This window comes from Bactrocera neohumeralis, chromosome 4, assembly GCF_024586455.1.
Source record: "Bactrocera neohumeralis isolate Rockhampton chromosome 4, APGP_CSIRO_Bneo_wtdbg2-racon-allhic-juicebox.fasta_v2, whole genome shotgun sequence".
Lineage (NCBI taxonomy): Eukaryota > Metazoa > Arthropoda > Insecta > Diptera > Tephritidae > Bactrocera > Bactrocera neohumeralis.
The window spans coordinates 42,137,706-42,154,060 of NC_065921.1; the positions used below are offsets into that span (position 1 = coordinate 42,137,706).

The window sequence follows — 16,355 nt, forward strand, 5'->3', positions numbered from 1 at the left end:
AAATAAACGTTTTTATTTAAAAAGTTTTCTTTCATTAAAAAAAATGTTTTTAGTAAAAATATTTAATTAAAAATTTTTATTTTTAATATTATATTTATGTTTTATTATATTTTAACTAAAAATATTTTTTTAATAATTAACTATAAGCTGATGTTGACTAAAATTAATACATCTATATTTAAGTGAGAAGATACAATTAAAATTGATAGTGAAGACAAGTTTTAGCTTAAGCTCAAATATTAAAATATGTAAATATAACGTTATTTTCCAGAACAAAATAAAAAGAAATGAGTTTCACCCAATTTAAAGAACATTAACCAAAATAACGGTTATTTTGGCAAACCTTCAACTTTCACCATTCCAAAAATATTGACAGCTCTACCATTTCCCTCCTTCAATCATCATTAACACCAAAACTGCGCTTTATTAGAACCTCTCCTTTATATAAAATGTATTTACAATATTGCAACAACAGCAAGTGGACCTCGTCAACAAAGTCTGCTCACCGTTGCAGCTCAAACACCTATTATGTTGCACATATAGTATTTTGAATAACCTGTTTATTTTATTGTGTTAATTGGCCTTGTGAAAGAGAGTGGTTTCCAGTTGAACGCTTCGAGAAGTGTGCATAAACCAACAAATTAATTGAAGTAATACTTTGCGCCACCATTTTTTGCATCTTATGGCACCACTCGTATTACCACACTGTTCCCTGTTTCTCCACTTCCGCCCGTTGTTTGCACGCTTAAGTAAATCACTCGCGAACTCACTTGCGTGAAACACTTTTCTATTTGACAACACAAACAACAAGCACCGCTACTGCGCCGAGCACCACCGTTCCGTCTGCACTTAGTTGGTTTACTTCTTGCTCTTCCTGCGCTTGCTATTCTCCTCGGAAGACGTGGACTCTGCTGAGGTAGCTTTGGGATTGGGTGCAGCACCAGCAATAACTTTGTGAGTGGGCTTCTTGCCGAGTTGTTGTGTAGGTGGTTGTTGTGGTGTGGCATGTGTCAGGTTATTGGTGATGATGGGTGTGGAAGTGGTGGTCGTGGTTGTGGTGGTGATGTTGGTCGATGGCGTAACTGGGGTTTCATCTATAAACAATGGGTTCTTCACCTCCATCTCGCCCATTGGCTGTGTGTTTGAAGAGAAAAACAAAAAAAAAAAAACAAAAACAAATATTTTACTGCACACTTCTTCGATATACTAATTTTCTAAACGCAATTTGATTTGTGAACACTCACCGGTGCGAGTCCGGGACATTCGTAGACTGTGTAATCGCCCTCCTCATTCTCCTCATCGTCGCTCTCCACATCGGACATGCCGCAACTGCCCTCTGCCGCCTGGCGGTTCTCCATGGCGATTATCTGTTGCTTCTGGTGCTGGTAGTGGTACATTTGTGCGCTTTGTGCCAATTTGCGATCGCCTGACGGTGAGATGTCCTTGTTGGGCCCGGTCACACCGTACGCCGGATATTCAACATCCGCTGCGGCTTTCGATTTGCGACGCAAACTGCAATGTAGGCAATACATACAATAAAAAAAGACTGCCGCAATCGCAAAATCATCGGGGGGACTTACGTGTACCAGGCTATGCCGAGTGCTATGAAACCCACAGTCACAGCGGCGCTTACGCCCGCAATCAAAGCCACCAAATACATGCCCATCTCGCCGTCTACGCCCAGATGTTGACGCACCACCAAATTGTCGCCACCACCGATGCCGTTACCGCCCAAAGCTGCAGCCACATCGTGTGTGTTGGCGATGGACGCCGACTTGCCTTCCTTCTGCAGCTTATCAATGAGCGCATTGATGTGGTGTCGTGCATTACTGTCATCGCTGGCGTCCTGTGCAACTGGGAGCTTCATTGCCGCCACGACGCCGGCGCCCGCGACCGCAGCTGCCGCCGCAGCGTTTTGCGGCTTGATGCGATGGAAGGTGGTACTGCCGCTGTCGCTCAGTTTCGCACTATCAACAGGTGCTGGCGCCAGAACAGGCGTTTTGACGTCAGTGGGCGCGCCTGTCGAGACCTCAGTGTTAGTTGCGTTGGTGGCTGGCGCATTTGCAGCTGCAATAGCAGCTGCTTTTTCACCAATATTCTGCGACTCGGCTGGTACAAATTCCTGATAGTCATCCAAGGCGCGCGAGTCCAACTCATCGCTGTTGCGCGCGCTTTCAACTTCGCCGCTATTCTGCTCGAAGAAACGTTGGATCGGATGGACCCACGGCGAAGGGTATGCGTTCACGCAAATTCATCTCCATGGGTGTGTCATATTTATAGGTGAAGAAACCGTTCGGGTCCACGTATTGATTTCGATTGTTATTGTTGTTGTTTCTATACACATTATCTTGATTTTGAGTGTCATCGTAGGCATTGTCATCGACTTCCGTCGATTCCATTTCAACCTCACCGCTATCCTCGTTGCTCTCCTCCGCATTCTCGGCGGCAAGCATCTGTAGGCGTTGATTCAAACGTTCGCGCCGCTCGTCGCGTTGTCGCTGCCGATTCATTTGCAAGTGGATGCGCTCCAACTGCTGTTCGAATGTTTGTTGTAGGCGCCGCCGCGCATTCTCCTCCATAAGTTGGGCCAAATAATCGGATGACACATCAAACGGTTGTTGCAGAAATTGGCGTAACGGTTTGCGTCGAAGCCCTACAAGCGTAGAAATGTAGAAAGAAAAATTGCTTGCATTAAATAATCGGTCGGCGGAGGGCAAATGAAATAAAATAAGTACAAGGAAGTGGTTATGCTAATGGAGCGCCAAAGTGAGGGTAGCAATTCTTGTTAGATTTTGTGTTATTAAAATTTTTACTGAGGGAAATTTTTGTATTTATACCACGAATGTGTCGTGGAATTTAGATATTCAAAAATAAGAATCGGACTTTATTAAATTTATTTTGTGGATCTATCTCGAATCGGTGAAACGCATCCAAAGAAAGCTTAATCAAGTCATGATACACACGCAAGAATAGCTCGACTCACACAACCTCCAGCTCGCTTCGGTAATAAGTATGCAAATGACTACGGATATTCTTAGGACAGCAGTAAACTACGCACGCATAAAACTGGACACCAGACTAACGTTCTGGGTTCAAATTCAGCACGCCTCAAAAAAGGCAGCGAAAATCACCTCGCAACTTAGCAGACACAGGGGGCCACAGACAAGAAAAGAGAAAGCTCTTAATGTCGATGAAAATCAGCGTTCTATTATAAGGAGCTCAGATCTGGGCAGTTGTGCTTAAGAAGAAAAAGCGGTGTAAGGTAACGTAAGTAACCATAGTGCACCGTACCGCAACTTTCAGAGTAGCATCAGCCTATCGAATAATGGCAAGTGATAGAGTCCGCAAGTTCGGAGAAGTCGACTTTTACACAACTCAGTTGTTATCCGGGCACGGATACTTCAAAAAGTACCTCCACAGAAAAGTCGAAGAGCCGTCATGCCTATACAACGACTCGACAGAGGATGACGCTGAACACACATTCTTTGAACATGTGCGATTACAACGAGAACATAACGCCGTAGAACACCTGGTTGGCCCAAAAAACGCGGACATTTAATCAGCTTCATGCTGGAGAGTGAAGCAAACAGGCGAATCATACAGCAAACAGCGGAACCTGGACGCCATCCTGAAGTAATGCAAATGTGGTTCCAGACTGGGTGACGGTTTCTTAGAGGGGTGTTTTGATGATGTGGAAGGCATTTTCCACCCCCTCATGAAAAAAAAGAGCACAATACAAACCGATCTGAAAATCAGGTCCTTATTATTTGGCACGATATCTTCACAAAAATTTACTTGGATTATTGTCCAAGACAACGGTATAATCTTCGAAGAAACTGTTCAGATCGGACCACTAAAGCGCAGAAAACACAAATCACACTTGACTTTTATACCCTGAACAGGGTATATTAATGTTGTCAGGAAGTTTGTAACAGCCACAAGGAAGCGTCGGAGACCCTATAAAGTATATATATAAATAATCAGTATGTTGAGCTGAGTCGATTTAGCCATGTCTGTCTGTCCGTCCGTCCGTCTGTCTGTATATATACGAACTAGTCCCTCAGTTTTTAAGATATCGTTTCGAAATTTTGCAAACGTTATTTTCTCTTCAAGAAGCTGCTCATTTGTCGGAACTGCACATATCGGACCACTATAACATATAGCTGCCGTACAAACTGAACGATCGGAATCAAGTTCATGCTTGGAAAGCTTTCACATTTGACAAAGTATCTTCAGTATCTCCGAAGAAATTGTTCAGATCGGCTTACTATAGCATATAGCTGCCATACAAACTGAACGAACGGAATCAAGGGCTTGTATGGAAAACTTTCGCATTTGATAAGATATATTCACGAAATTTGGTATAGATTATTTTCTAAGCAACAATGTAATCTCCGAAAAAATTTTTCAGATCGGTCAACTATAGCATACAGCTGCCATACAAACCGAACGATCGGAATCAAGGGCTTGTATGGAAAACTTTCGTATTTGACGTTGTATCTTCACGAAATTTGATATGGATTCCTGCTTAAGGTAATAATATAATCTCCGAAAAAATTGTTCAGATCGGATTACTATAGCACATAGCTTAAATATAAACTGAACATATAGTTACTAAAAGAAATGCACCTGTGCAGCCGCAGTTAACGTTTTTTCTTGTTTTTTATGCTAGTGTTACTAATGTTCAATTTCTCTTGAGTCACTTAGTATTGCAAAATATGTATAAATTAAGAAATCACAAATTTTAAATTTATAAGAATAATTTCCACAATTTAAGTATAAAATTAGCTCAATATATTTTACTGTAAGCATAGTTTCAGGCGCGCTGCATACTAAAGATTAAACAGTTAGCGGATTATCGCCATATAAAAATTAAGTACTCCGAAAAATTCGCATAAAATGTCAGTGATTTGTGTGACTTGGAATGGAAAAAATTTGAAAAGCGTCAGGCCGTTTGATGTTCGCGCGTATACACATAAACAAACAACAAACATGTGTGGTTTTGCATTCACTTGTATGTATGTACATACACACGCTTAGCACAGCAAATTAGTGCCGTTTTGGTAAACACACACACACACGCATGTATATTCCAGTATGTCGGCCGCCTACACATAATGTCTAATAACTGTAAACATTTTAGTTATGCCAACATCAACAACCACGTAGGCGTTTTCATGAGCTCTCAAATTTTATACATGCATGTATCTATGTGTGTGTATGTATTCGTGTGGTAATATATATTTTATAAGATATTAGACAAGCTGATATACGCTTTCAGACAAAGTTTTCTTTCAACGCCCACTTGAAATTTTATGCAACCTTTTGCTTGAAGATTTTTATAACGAATTACCTTTTGAGATTTTTTCGTATTTCCAAAGAAAAGTAATATAGGTGCAGAGTATGGAGAACGCAAGAATAATAACGAATGAAGCATGCTTAAATTCAATTCTAGCAGGATCTGCAAGCAACTGGCTTTAAGCCACCCACTATTCGAGCGAAAATTTACTAATTTTATACACGAAAGGCTTTAAGTTATTAATTAAGACAAAAATTATTGCAACTTTTAGGCGCAAAGTAGAAAACAATAGAAGTACAATAATAGTTGGTTACTTTGAAAATTTGTTCAAAGTCCTTGAAAAAAATATAAATATAACGTTGTGTAATTATTTCTAAAATATGTAAATAATTTTTTGGAAATAATTATTTTATTGGAATTAGTGAAAATTGTTGCCGCAGTAATTACAATAATAACTATTAATTTTGACACAGTGTTACTTTTAATTGGACGTAATTGAATAATTGCTTTGTAAATAGTTAGCTGGGGAAGCGTGTTACTGTTAAAGCTTTAAGGACTTATCACTTTGCTTGGACACATACACGCACAAGTGCGTAGAACTACGTATACTACATAAACTTTAAACTTTTCGACCTAATATATTGCTGAAAATAATTCTATATGAATCCCAAAAAGCATCGACCGCTTTCACTGGGAATCCTACTAACTTAGTTATACCCTGAATATCCAGAAGGAAGTATCGGAAAACCTATAAAAAAACATATACATATGTATATAATCAGACCGCACTTTTTTAACAAAGAAGCTGTTCTTTTGTCGGAATCGATATCGGAACACTATAGAATATAGCTGCCATCAAAGAGATCATTCGGAAAACTTTTTTATTTGATAAAATTATTTATTTGATTTCTTCACGAAATTTGGCATGGATTATTGTCCATAAAATCGATATAACTTCCGAAGAAATTATTCAGATTGGACTCCTATAGCATATAACTGTCATACAAACTGACCAAGCAAAATAAAATTCTTGTGTGAAATATTTTGTATTTTTCAACCCAAGATAAAATTTTCTCCTGTTTTTTTAAGAAAGAGGCCTCAAGGCAATCAGTATATGAACGCTTTTTATACAAATATATTTCCTTGAAATATCATATATATTTCTGTTGATGGATCGACTGTTCGGTAGAAGAAGGCATGATCTTTTCTGTACGCTTAAGCTCTTACTAAGGAGTCACGTATGCTAAATTTTGTTTGGAAATGTTTTCGGAAGCTTCAGTAGTTCACTGTAAAGCCAATTTTAACTATCTGATCAAATCGAATAGTCGAATAGATTTGTTTATTTGAAGATTATATCTTTCAAATTTTGGCTGCGGCTACGTCTCAGATGATCCTTCCGTTGAGTACAATTTTCGATGACTCGTTTGAGCATTTCAGCTGATAACCGGCAATGTCACGCGTGATGTTTTGCTCCAAGGCGAAACGAAGTGGAATTGTCCACATACTTGTAGACTTTAGAGCTTACACATCCCCACAAAAAAAAGTCTAACGGTGTATCACACGATCTTGGTGGCTCATAACGGCCCATAACGTGAAATTATCTGCTCATCGAAGTGTTCTCTCAATAAATATGTACATTGTTTGGTGCGATATGTGGGAAGTGGCACCGTCTTTTTGAAACCAAATGTCGCCGAGATCTCGAGCTTCAATTTCAGGCACAAATAGTCAGTTATAACGTTCGGCACTGACGGTTACGTTCTCGCCGGCATCACTTTTGAAGAAATATAGACCGATGATTCCACCGACCCACAAACCACACTAAACCGTTGTTTTTTCTGGATGAAATGGGAGCTCTTGAATCTCTTCAGGTTTCTCTTCGTCCTAAACGCGGCAATTTTGCTTGTGTACATACCCATTGAGCCAGAAATGGGCCTCATCGGTGAAAAAAATTTGGCTCAAAAACGTCGGATCTTAGAACATTTCAAGAGCCCAGAGTGCGAAGCGATGTCGCTTTGGAAGGTCGAGCAACTTCAGTTCTTACACAAGTTGTATTGTGTACGTATTCAATTTAAGATCTCGGCGTAAAATGGGCCAAGTCGTTCCATACGTCAGTCCGAGCTGCTGCGAACGGCGCCGAATCTATACTGCCCGGACTTCTTGTACACTCTCATCTACGGCTACTTTATTTATTTCACTGCGTGCTGGACGTGGTATATTTGGTCGAATATTATCCAATAGTGAATGTTGGGTCTCACTATGGAAGATGGTATTGCGCATTGTACGCTAAGTAGGCCAATTATGCCGACCGTAAGTTGAGCGGAGCCCATGAATTTCGAGAGAACGCGAATTTTCGTAATAAAGTTGAACGATTTGTAAATGCTTTTCAGGCGTAAGTCTCTCCATGATGAAGTGCCAAACAATACTGGACAAAAACACGACTCACCGCCAAAAAAAGGCTTTTAGAAAAATACCTCTACTTGGATCACCCGTTAAAATAATAGATCCAAAGATTATTTTATTAAAATTTACTGTACAAAGTTCTCTTAATTTAAACCAGCGAAAAGCTGGTCTACTTCAAGGCAAAAATCGATAGTATTTTTTAAAACTACCAAGTGGTCCAACTAACAATAGTTTTTCAAAAATATTTCAAAAATATTTCTGACAGCAGGAAGCATTTAATTTCCACAGCGTTGTAATAAAATATCATTTCTGTCGATAATTGAGCTCGTAGCCCCACCCCAAACACGCTCCAATTATTCCAAACTTATCATTATTTTATTTGAATATTTTGAAAAAAGTTACGAAACCAACAAAATTTCCCACCATATGCTTAATGGAGCTAATTAAAATTCCAAAAAGTTTCACACCACGACCAACCGGAGTAATTAACGTATTTGGGGCATGGAATTACCGCTGTGTGGCACATACGCTGTTATTGCTATCAGCATGGAAGTACTGTCAAGTGTAAATAAAAACAACAAGAACAGCAAAAACAAAAATAGAAATAACATAGTTGAAACTTAAGCCAAATGAGCCACTCAAGTGAATACAGTGCAAATATAATTGAAAATAGAAGTGGCCACTGAACGACTAACGCCCCAAGGAGTAACAAGAACACGAACCAACCAGCGCTGCCTGAAAAGTCGTTGAAAGCCACCAACAAAGAGCGTATAATCTAAGTTTAAAAATAACCCGAACTTTATGTATGCAACGAATAAACCAACACATGCATATATGCACACCAACTACAACACCCCGCACCCCGCATCACCGCAATCCCACAGGCGCCATAGCAAGCTTCATGGAGCGAACGGTTGCTAGCTGAGCTGTGTTGCATTGAGGCGCTGATAGTTTCTAATTTAGTTAGCCACCGAGTGTGAGAGTGTGTGTGTGTATGTAGATGTGTGGGGATAAGGGAGACCGGATTTAAAGGCAAGTGTGCTAGATAAAGAATAACTGCTTCATGCACCCGCTGCGTTAAACGGTTAAGACAAGGCTAACACCCGCAAAACAACACATATTCACACGCATACAAAGGTGTGTATGTGTGTACGTAATATTACGCACGAATTGAATTCACCCACCCAAGGAGGTCTGAGGCGCCTTCAGCCGAGCAAGGCCCATTGAAGGTGTTTCTAGGTTCGCTGGTCGGTTTGATATAGTTGTTGTTATCTTTGCTTGTTTTTTTTTGTTTTTGCGGGTTGTTGATTTCGTTACAATTTCTTCCTCTCGTTTTTTTAGTTGTTTATTTGTTGGTCTCATTAATGCGGTGATTGTGGTGGAGCCCACACCACTCGCCTTCGCTTCTTGACTCACTAATCTTGGTAGTGGTAAGCATTTATTGTTGTTGTTGCCTACTTTGGCTTTCACTTCACCGACAACTGTTGTGTTCGGCATGTTCGGCTACTCAGCGCAGCCGATGGTGACAAAGTTCGCTCGTTTGATTGTTGCTTTTTGTTGGTAAATCGGCAAGTTGGCCAAGACAGCGGTGTGGCGGCGACAGGAGTTGGGCGTTGTTAGGAGTGTTGGTGTTGGCTTGCTGCGCGAATATATCGCATTTGTGGGGATATTCATTGGTGGAGTGATGGCGGTGGTTTGGCTCTAGTTTGTGTGTGTTTTTTGTTTTTATGTGGAGCTGGTATCCGCTTTCGGCAATGACGTCGGCGAGAATAAGATATCTAGGTACATATGTACACTGGTTATATATATACATACATATCAAATAATCATATATATTATATGCATATATCTCTAAAATATGGCACTTATGTGCGCGTGCTTGTTTGCTCGCGCGTGTTTGTGAATGTAACTATACTATGCATGAATGCGCGCGCCTGATTTTCCACACTTTAGTATAGGAAAACAAATTTTGTATACCGAAAATTGCAGCCCAGCTGGTAAAATGGGTGTTATTTAGCTGGAAAATATTTAGCATAGATTTTATTAAGCTTAAAATTTTAAGTCGATAGAAGTAATATTCTTAGAGTTATCGTCTTATTAGTCTCCTGGTCTTTAATGCTCTAACTTTAACAGCTGAGGGCGGTCGGGATAGAAGTGCAGCTTTAGACGCGTTTTTCTCTCAAAACTACTTTTTCAAAGTCCGTGTTCACAGTCATTTCAAAACTACTTGATCGATTAATTTCAAACTTTGAACACCCACAAAATGGCGGATTTATTTTTATTTTCGAATAATTTTCAGCCGAGTTATGGTGAACACCGCAAAGTCTTTTTTCTCAAGTCGTTATGGGAGAAGCTCTGTTACCGGCTTATGCTTCAATATTTCTACACGAAAAAATTACCCTAGATTATCAAAAGTGTGCTTTATATTGTACAAAAGGTCCGAATAAAATTACTCAAGCCAGATTTGAGAAATAAATTCACAAGAAAAGTCTTTTTTTTACCTTGAAGACCCTACCCCTCCCTTATATTACATAGTATTGCTTACAAGTTTTCCTTTCACAAATTTTGCTTTCATTTCTGAGATCGCTAGTTTTGCCGACCCAATTAAGTGAAACTAACAGTACTTCATACTTGTGAGCTTTTTATAGGTTACTAAAGCCAATAAATATATACAAGGTGCGTTCCAAAGTAAACAGGACTTTTTGAATCTAGCGCCCCCTGGTGACGCCATCTATATGCCGACTGCGTTAGAATCTGCTATCTCCAGATTGTCGAGTGAGAATTTCATGATATTTCATAGATTGGAAGTGAAGTTATTGCGTTTTAAGTGTCTGTATGTTTGTGTTATCGGTGCGAATATGAGCTTCGAACAAAGAGCCAACATTAAATTTTGTTTTAAAATTGGTAAAACGTTTCAATTGATGAAACAAGTTTATGACGACGATTGCCTATCCCGTAGCAGAGTGCACGTGTGGTTTCAACGTTTTCAAAGTGGTCGTGAGGACATAAATGACGATCTCACATGTGGGCCAACCAAAATCCGTGATCACCGGAAATTCCATCGAAACTGTGTGTGAATTCATAAAAACACATCGATTTATCGCTTTTTAACCGAACATTTGGGCTTACGAAAGGTGTGTGCACGGTTTGTTCCGCACAAATTGACTGACGACCAAAAATTGTTCAGAATCCAACATTCGAAGCACGAGTATTTGACCAAAAATCACATTTTAACTATTAACAGCTCCCCGTATTCACCTGATATGGCACCGTGCGACTTCTTCCTTTTTGGAAAAATGCATTTGCCCATGAAAGGAAAGCGTTATGCAGACGTAGAGGCCAACGGCATACTGGCGGCAATACCGGCCAACGAGCTAAAACACTCGTTCCACATGCTTTTGGACCATGCAAAAAGCTGTATTGAAGCAGAAAGACTTTGAATAAAATAAATTGATTTTGGCAAAAAAACCATTTGTTCTGTTTTTTGTTTTAAGTTCTGTTTACTTTGGAACGCACCTCGTATGCCAGTGGTTTTAAAATTGTTCATGATCGGTCTTCTATAGCGATCTTCATATCACTTGGTTGGCCATGTGTTCTATTCCCAAACAGGTTTGCAAATAATGCATTAAAAATAATTGAATTGACATTTTAATATTTTTTTGTTTGCCCGAAAATTTCAATTGAATATAATTCTCACATTTTTAAGCCCTAATGCCGTATTAAAAAATTAAAAATAATTTTTAATCCCAAATTCCGTATTTAAAAAAATTAATCACAAATTTATAATTAAGAATTAAAAAAGTAAACAACTTTACTAAAACTTAAAAATTTTCCCGCTCACGTGCTCTAGCATTTTCAACTAGAACGCACACAGAGTCATTATATTGGTTTATATTTCATTATATTTTTATATTTTTTATTTTCATTATAATTTTATTTTTATTTCTGACTTCTAGGTATATTATTCAAATTAAAGGAAAAACTGCCAAGATCTTATTATTTGCTGATAAAGTCATTCTTGCACAATCGGACGTTCTACGTTAGATGCCGTGAACTTGAGTCGGATTTGAGACCTGTTCTTGTTGACATGCCCCAAGGCTGTGTACTCGCCCCTGTGCTCTATATGTTTTTTTTTAGTACAGCAGACCTTCCAGAGATCAACTCTGACTATTTGAGGATTACAATAGATAAGAGACGCTCTTGGAAAGATCACGTAAAAATAAAAAGAATTCAGCTAAGACTAAAGTTGGCGCAGCTATACTGGCTCCTTAAACCAACATCCAGCCTCAGTCTGAAGAATAAGTTGCTAATTTATAAGTTAATACTTAGGCCGATCTGGACGAATGGCATTCAAATCTGGAGTTGTGCAGCGAATTCAAATTACAAATTTAATTTATTTAATTCAAGCTTTTCAAAATAAAGTTCTGCGCACCATAGTGGGGGCTCCTTTCTATGTGATTCACCGGGATCTCAAATTGCTTACTGTAAAGGAACCTCTTCCGTTTGAAACATCATGAAAATATATGAACTGCTGGACAATAGTTTACAATGTAGAAGATTGAAAAGATACCACTCGCTAGACCTCCCCTTTCGATTCAATTAATGTATAAAATTTAATGTATTTATTTATTTTTTTATTTATTTAGTGCCCTGCTAACATAATGCATCTTCATTGCGTTTTCATGAAATTTATTTATTTTTTTATAATTAAACATATTCCAAATATAATGAAATTTACAAAAAATATATACATATATATTCATCGTTCGATATCTTCTTCGATTTTTAAAGAATACTCTCTAAAAATTTCGGGTAAATCGGTTCAGTAGCACCTGATAAATCGTGTTTATCGTTTTGAAAAAGACGCTTTCGAGAAAAACTAATTTAAAAATTTGGTTCCGACTGAACCAGTTTGGATGCCTGATCTGCTAAATTCCTATATCTCCGAAAATAATTTGAATTTTGAAAAATACTCTATTCTTGAAAAATATCCTTGGATAGTTACAAAAAATCTAAGTTTTTTTATTTCTGCACTAGAATATCCCCTTAAGTGCAAATAACTTCTTGGCTGTTAGGAAAGCGAAAACCTAAATTTTATAAAGCGCTGACTTCGACGTAAAAACTTTTTCGTATTTTGTAAGTATTTGCTCTCGTCTTAAAAGTTTTTTTTATCAGATTTCGTATATGACTTCTTATTTCCAGATCATTGAGGCTTTAAGTGGAAATCGTTGAAGATTGAATGTTTTGTTGAAATGTATGTATATGTATGTATATAAGAGAATCGTCGAAACACGTCGCAAACTCTTTAGCTTTTTAATATCATCTATACTTGTAAAACGACAGTCCTTTAGGGTTCGCATTATTTTAGCAAATAGGAAAAAGTCATATGAAGGCATGAAAATGTGAGCTTTTAACAAACGAAAATCGCTATGCCCATAATGACACGTCTAAGCTTAGCAGCTCCTACAGACTAAGTAAGCAATGAGCACAGCTGATAATTCCCGATATTTTTAGAAAACTCCTCGTAGATTGAATATTTGACTTCAGAGGTGTTACCTTGTCTCTAATTAAAAAAAACTATTTATGCATAAAAATCTCTCTTTTATTAAACAAATGTTGATATTTTCGAGTTGGCAAAAGCGGTTACGCTTTAATTTTCGAGATATTTTTAAATTTCCTCAGCTCTGCATAGGAAATGACCAAAACAGCACTGCATTGCAACTGCTCCGCACAAATATACGCTTCAACTACAAACATATGTCAGCCAGTCTAACAGAACTGCGCAATTTATAGACGAGTTGTGTATTTTAAAATTACATCAAAAGCTAAGAATTCTATTTTTATGCACATAATTGAGCTACGGCGACCGAAATATAACCTGCATTGCTGCCCAACCCAACTAATTACACGTAACTCCACCAACAACTGCACGCAAGCAGGCAGGTGAATGGGCAGAAAGCTTGCGACAGCTGGCAACCCCATACCAAGGAAACTCGCATTGCAATCGGAAATGACAGCGAAGCCACGAAAAAAGGATATCAAGACTAACAAAAACAACAACAGCAAGGAGCGTGCTAAAGTTCAGCGCCGATGTTTGTTTGTCGGATAACGGTGTTACGTATGCATGTAGTCGTTGCGCTGCTGGTAAGGTAAGATCTATATTTGGAATTCCATTCGTAGAAAACTGGTGCTTGGAGCAGAGTGGGCAGGCGGCAAGAATAGCGGTGCTCGAGGGTGTTGGCCATAAACACGAACGCGTTGCTGACGCGTTTCGGCGCTATGTGTATGTGTTTATGTATATGTACATATATGCGTTATATGTGAGTAGTATGCATGTATATATGTATGTATGTATGTTTGATTTATATATGTATGTACATATATACATATAGTTAGCTTGTAGTGAGCGCACACGAAACTCAATGAAGTGCCGAGTTTTGTTGCTTTTTTGTTTTTGTTTTTCGCTTACAATAATAACAATTACACGTATTTATATATATATGTACATACATACATATGTATCCATTAATGATAATTGTTGCTATTGTTTTGTTCGGCCAGCCTGCTGTGCGCCTACTCCCCCTCAACCTCCTCCTCTTGCATACTACGACACTTCCTATTTATACGCCTAATCCGCGTTTCTTAGTTTCCAACAACAACAAACTAGACTTTATACGGGATTAGGATTTGGGTAGACATGTGGATATTGTGTGTCAGTGAGTGTGTGTGTGTATATGTGTGCTTTCCGATATCTTTTCGATACGCGAAGTGTTCAATTGATTGCTATTGCGTGTTGAATTCAACACTCCGGCCTAACGAAGTTGCACTAACACATACATATACATATATGAGAACATACACAAACATACATACATATATATACAAACAAACATGCACACAGATATACATATTTATTCACTTTGCCTCGAGTTACTGTATATGGCAAGGTGTCTACTCTATTTGCTTTTGGCTGATTTTCAAGAATATATAACTACTTATACATATAAAAATTGTTTGCGAAATGGCATTCGGCACGCAAATGGCATGGAAATGTTTAAAAATAGCCAAAGGCAATCGTGCGAATGGCCCAAGGAGCGCTGTGGCTCCCTGTCTGTCCTGCTCCTTGCCAGTACGCACACATACATATATACACGCACACATATTAAAATATAACAATGGCCAGTTTCAATTGCTTGTTCTGCTTGGTTAAGCGCTGTCCTCGTGCTTATAAATAACTACTAATTTGAATTCGATTTCTAAATTTAAACATTTCGAATGTCCTTTCTTGCTTTTCGCTTTTCGCTCTTCGCGGTTGCTGTCCCACGCGCGCCTCCTTTTCAGTAGGCGCGCGTGTGTTCAGCAGCAAGTTTGTAATTGCGTACATATTATTATTGTTGTTGTTATTGTTATAAAAGCCGTTACCGTTACTGTTACTTGTGTGTGATTGCAGTTGCGTGGTGTGCTATTTTTAGCCGATACGTACCTGGGTAAACGGACATCTCGCAGTGACCCAAAATGTTGAGCAGCACTGCAGCGAGCAGCGCCAACGCGATTGCACCGCACTTGGCCATTATAAACGTCGTCGCTGGAGCACGGCGTCGTGCTTACGCACGCACCTCTCACGAGCTGGGGGTACAGGGGGCACACTTGCACGGCACGAGCTGTGCAAATTCGTAAAGCAGTTCAGCGGCTTCAATGCAATTTTGCGTGTTCGTTGGCGAATTGCAATCAAACTTTGGTTTTTTCGCTTTTCGCTGCTGCCATATGGTGCGCTTTGTGGCACTGAGCTGCCGGTGCGTGTGTGTGTGCGGGGCCGTTTGGCGTTTGCCCTTTTAATGTAATGCGCACACAAACGCGCTTACTGTTATTGTAGTTGGTGTTGTTGCTGCTGTTGTTGTGCTGGTGTGCCGCGCGCCCGCTGCACGCTCGTCGAACGTTTGACTATCGATTTTCGTACGCGCGTAGGCAGTTGGCAATCTTTCGTATGTAACCAACAGATTTTCGCTTTTTCTTGCGTTTTTTTGCACTTGCGTCTCACAAGCTGCCACTCAAATTGACTCTACACTTAATTACACTTGCGGTTCGGTGCAAATTTTTATTTGCAAATTGTCGAATTTTCACTTTAATTTCCTCTTTTCTATTTTATGTGTAGGCGTTTTTGCTCGGTGTATGTCCAGCAGTAGCCTTTGAGTTTCTTTCATTTAAATTTCAAGTTTAGTTTTCCGTTTCGTTTTCGTTCGTTTTGGTAGCAACGAAGTGTCCCGTTGTACTGAATTGGCGTTCGCCAACGTCCCACGGTTGGAGCTTGAACGTTATGCCACGTTCGTTTTTTCACAAACGGCGTCGTGGTTGCGTCGTTTGCCGTTCGGCATTCGATTGAAACTTGTAGCTTGCGAGCTGTGACGCAAAATGTCAATGGTGTCGTCGTCGCATATGCTTCACAATGTTTCAACGCCTCCGTAGGGCGGTGGTGAGAGCGTGCGTTGGGTATGTGTGGTGTGCCAAGCTGCCGCTGTTTTGTTGCTCCTGTTTCATCAGCTCCAGCTCGGACTCCTGCCGCTGACGGCAACGGATACTAAGTAGCTAAATTGCAGAGAAAAAACAACGAAGCTTTCGGAGACAAAGGATACAGTAGCCGGTTGGTTGGTTGGTTGGC

The 16,355-nt window shown here is 39.4% G+C and overlaps 1 protein-coding gene across 1 annotated transcript; it reads right to left on the bottom strand.

Moving 5' to 3' along the window:
* Positions 1–545: 545 nt before the first annotated feature.
* Positions 546–16,103, bottom strand: LOC126755883 (uncharacterized). Its single transcript, XM_050468603.1, is given in 5 exon segments — positions 546–1,134; positions 1,245–1,512; positions 1,581–2,206; positions 2,208–2,653; positions 15,183–16,103. Coding segments are annotated over 5 exon segments (1,704 nt in total). The 5' UTR covers positions 15,271–16,103; the 3' UTR covers positions 546–858.
* Between the last annotated feature and the right edge of the window lie 252 nt (positions 16,104–16,355).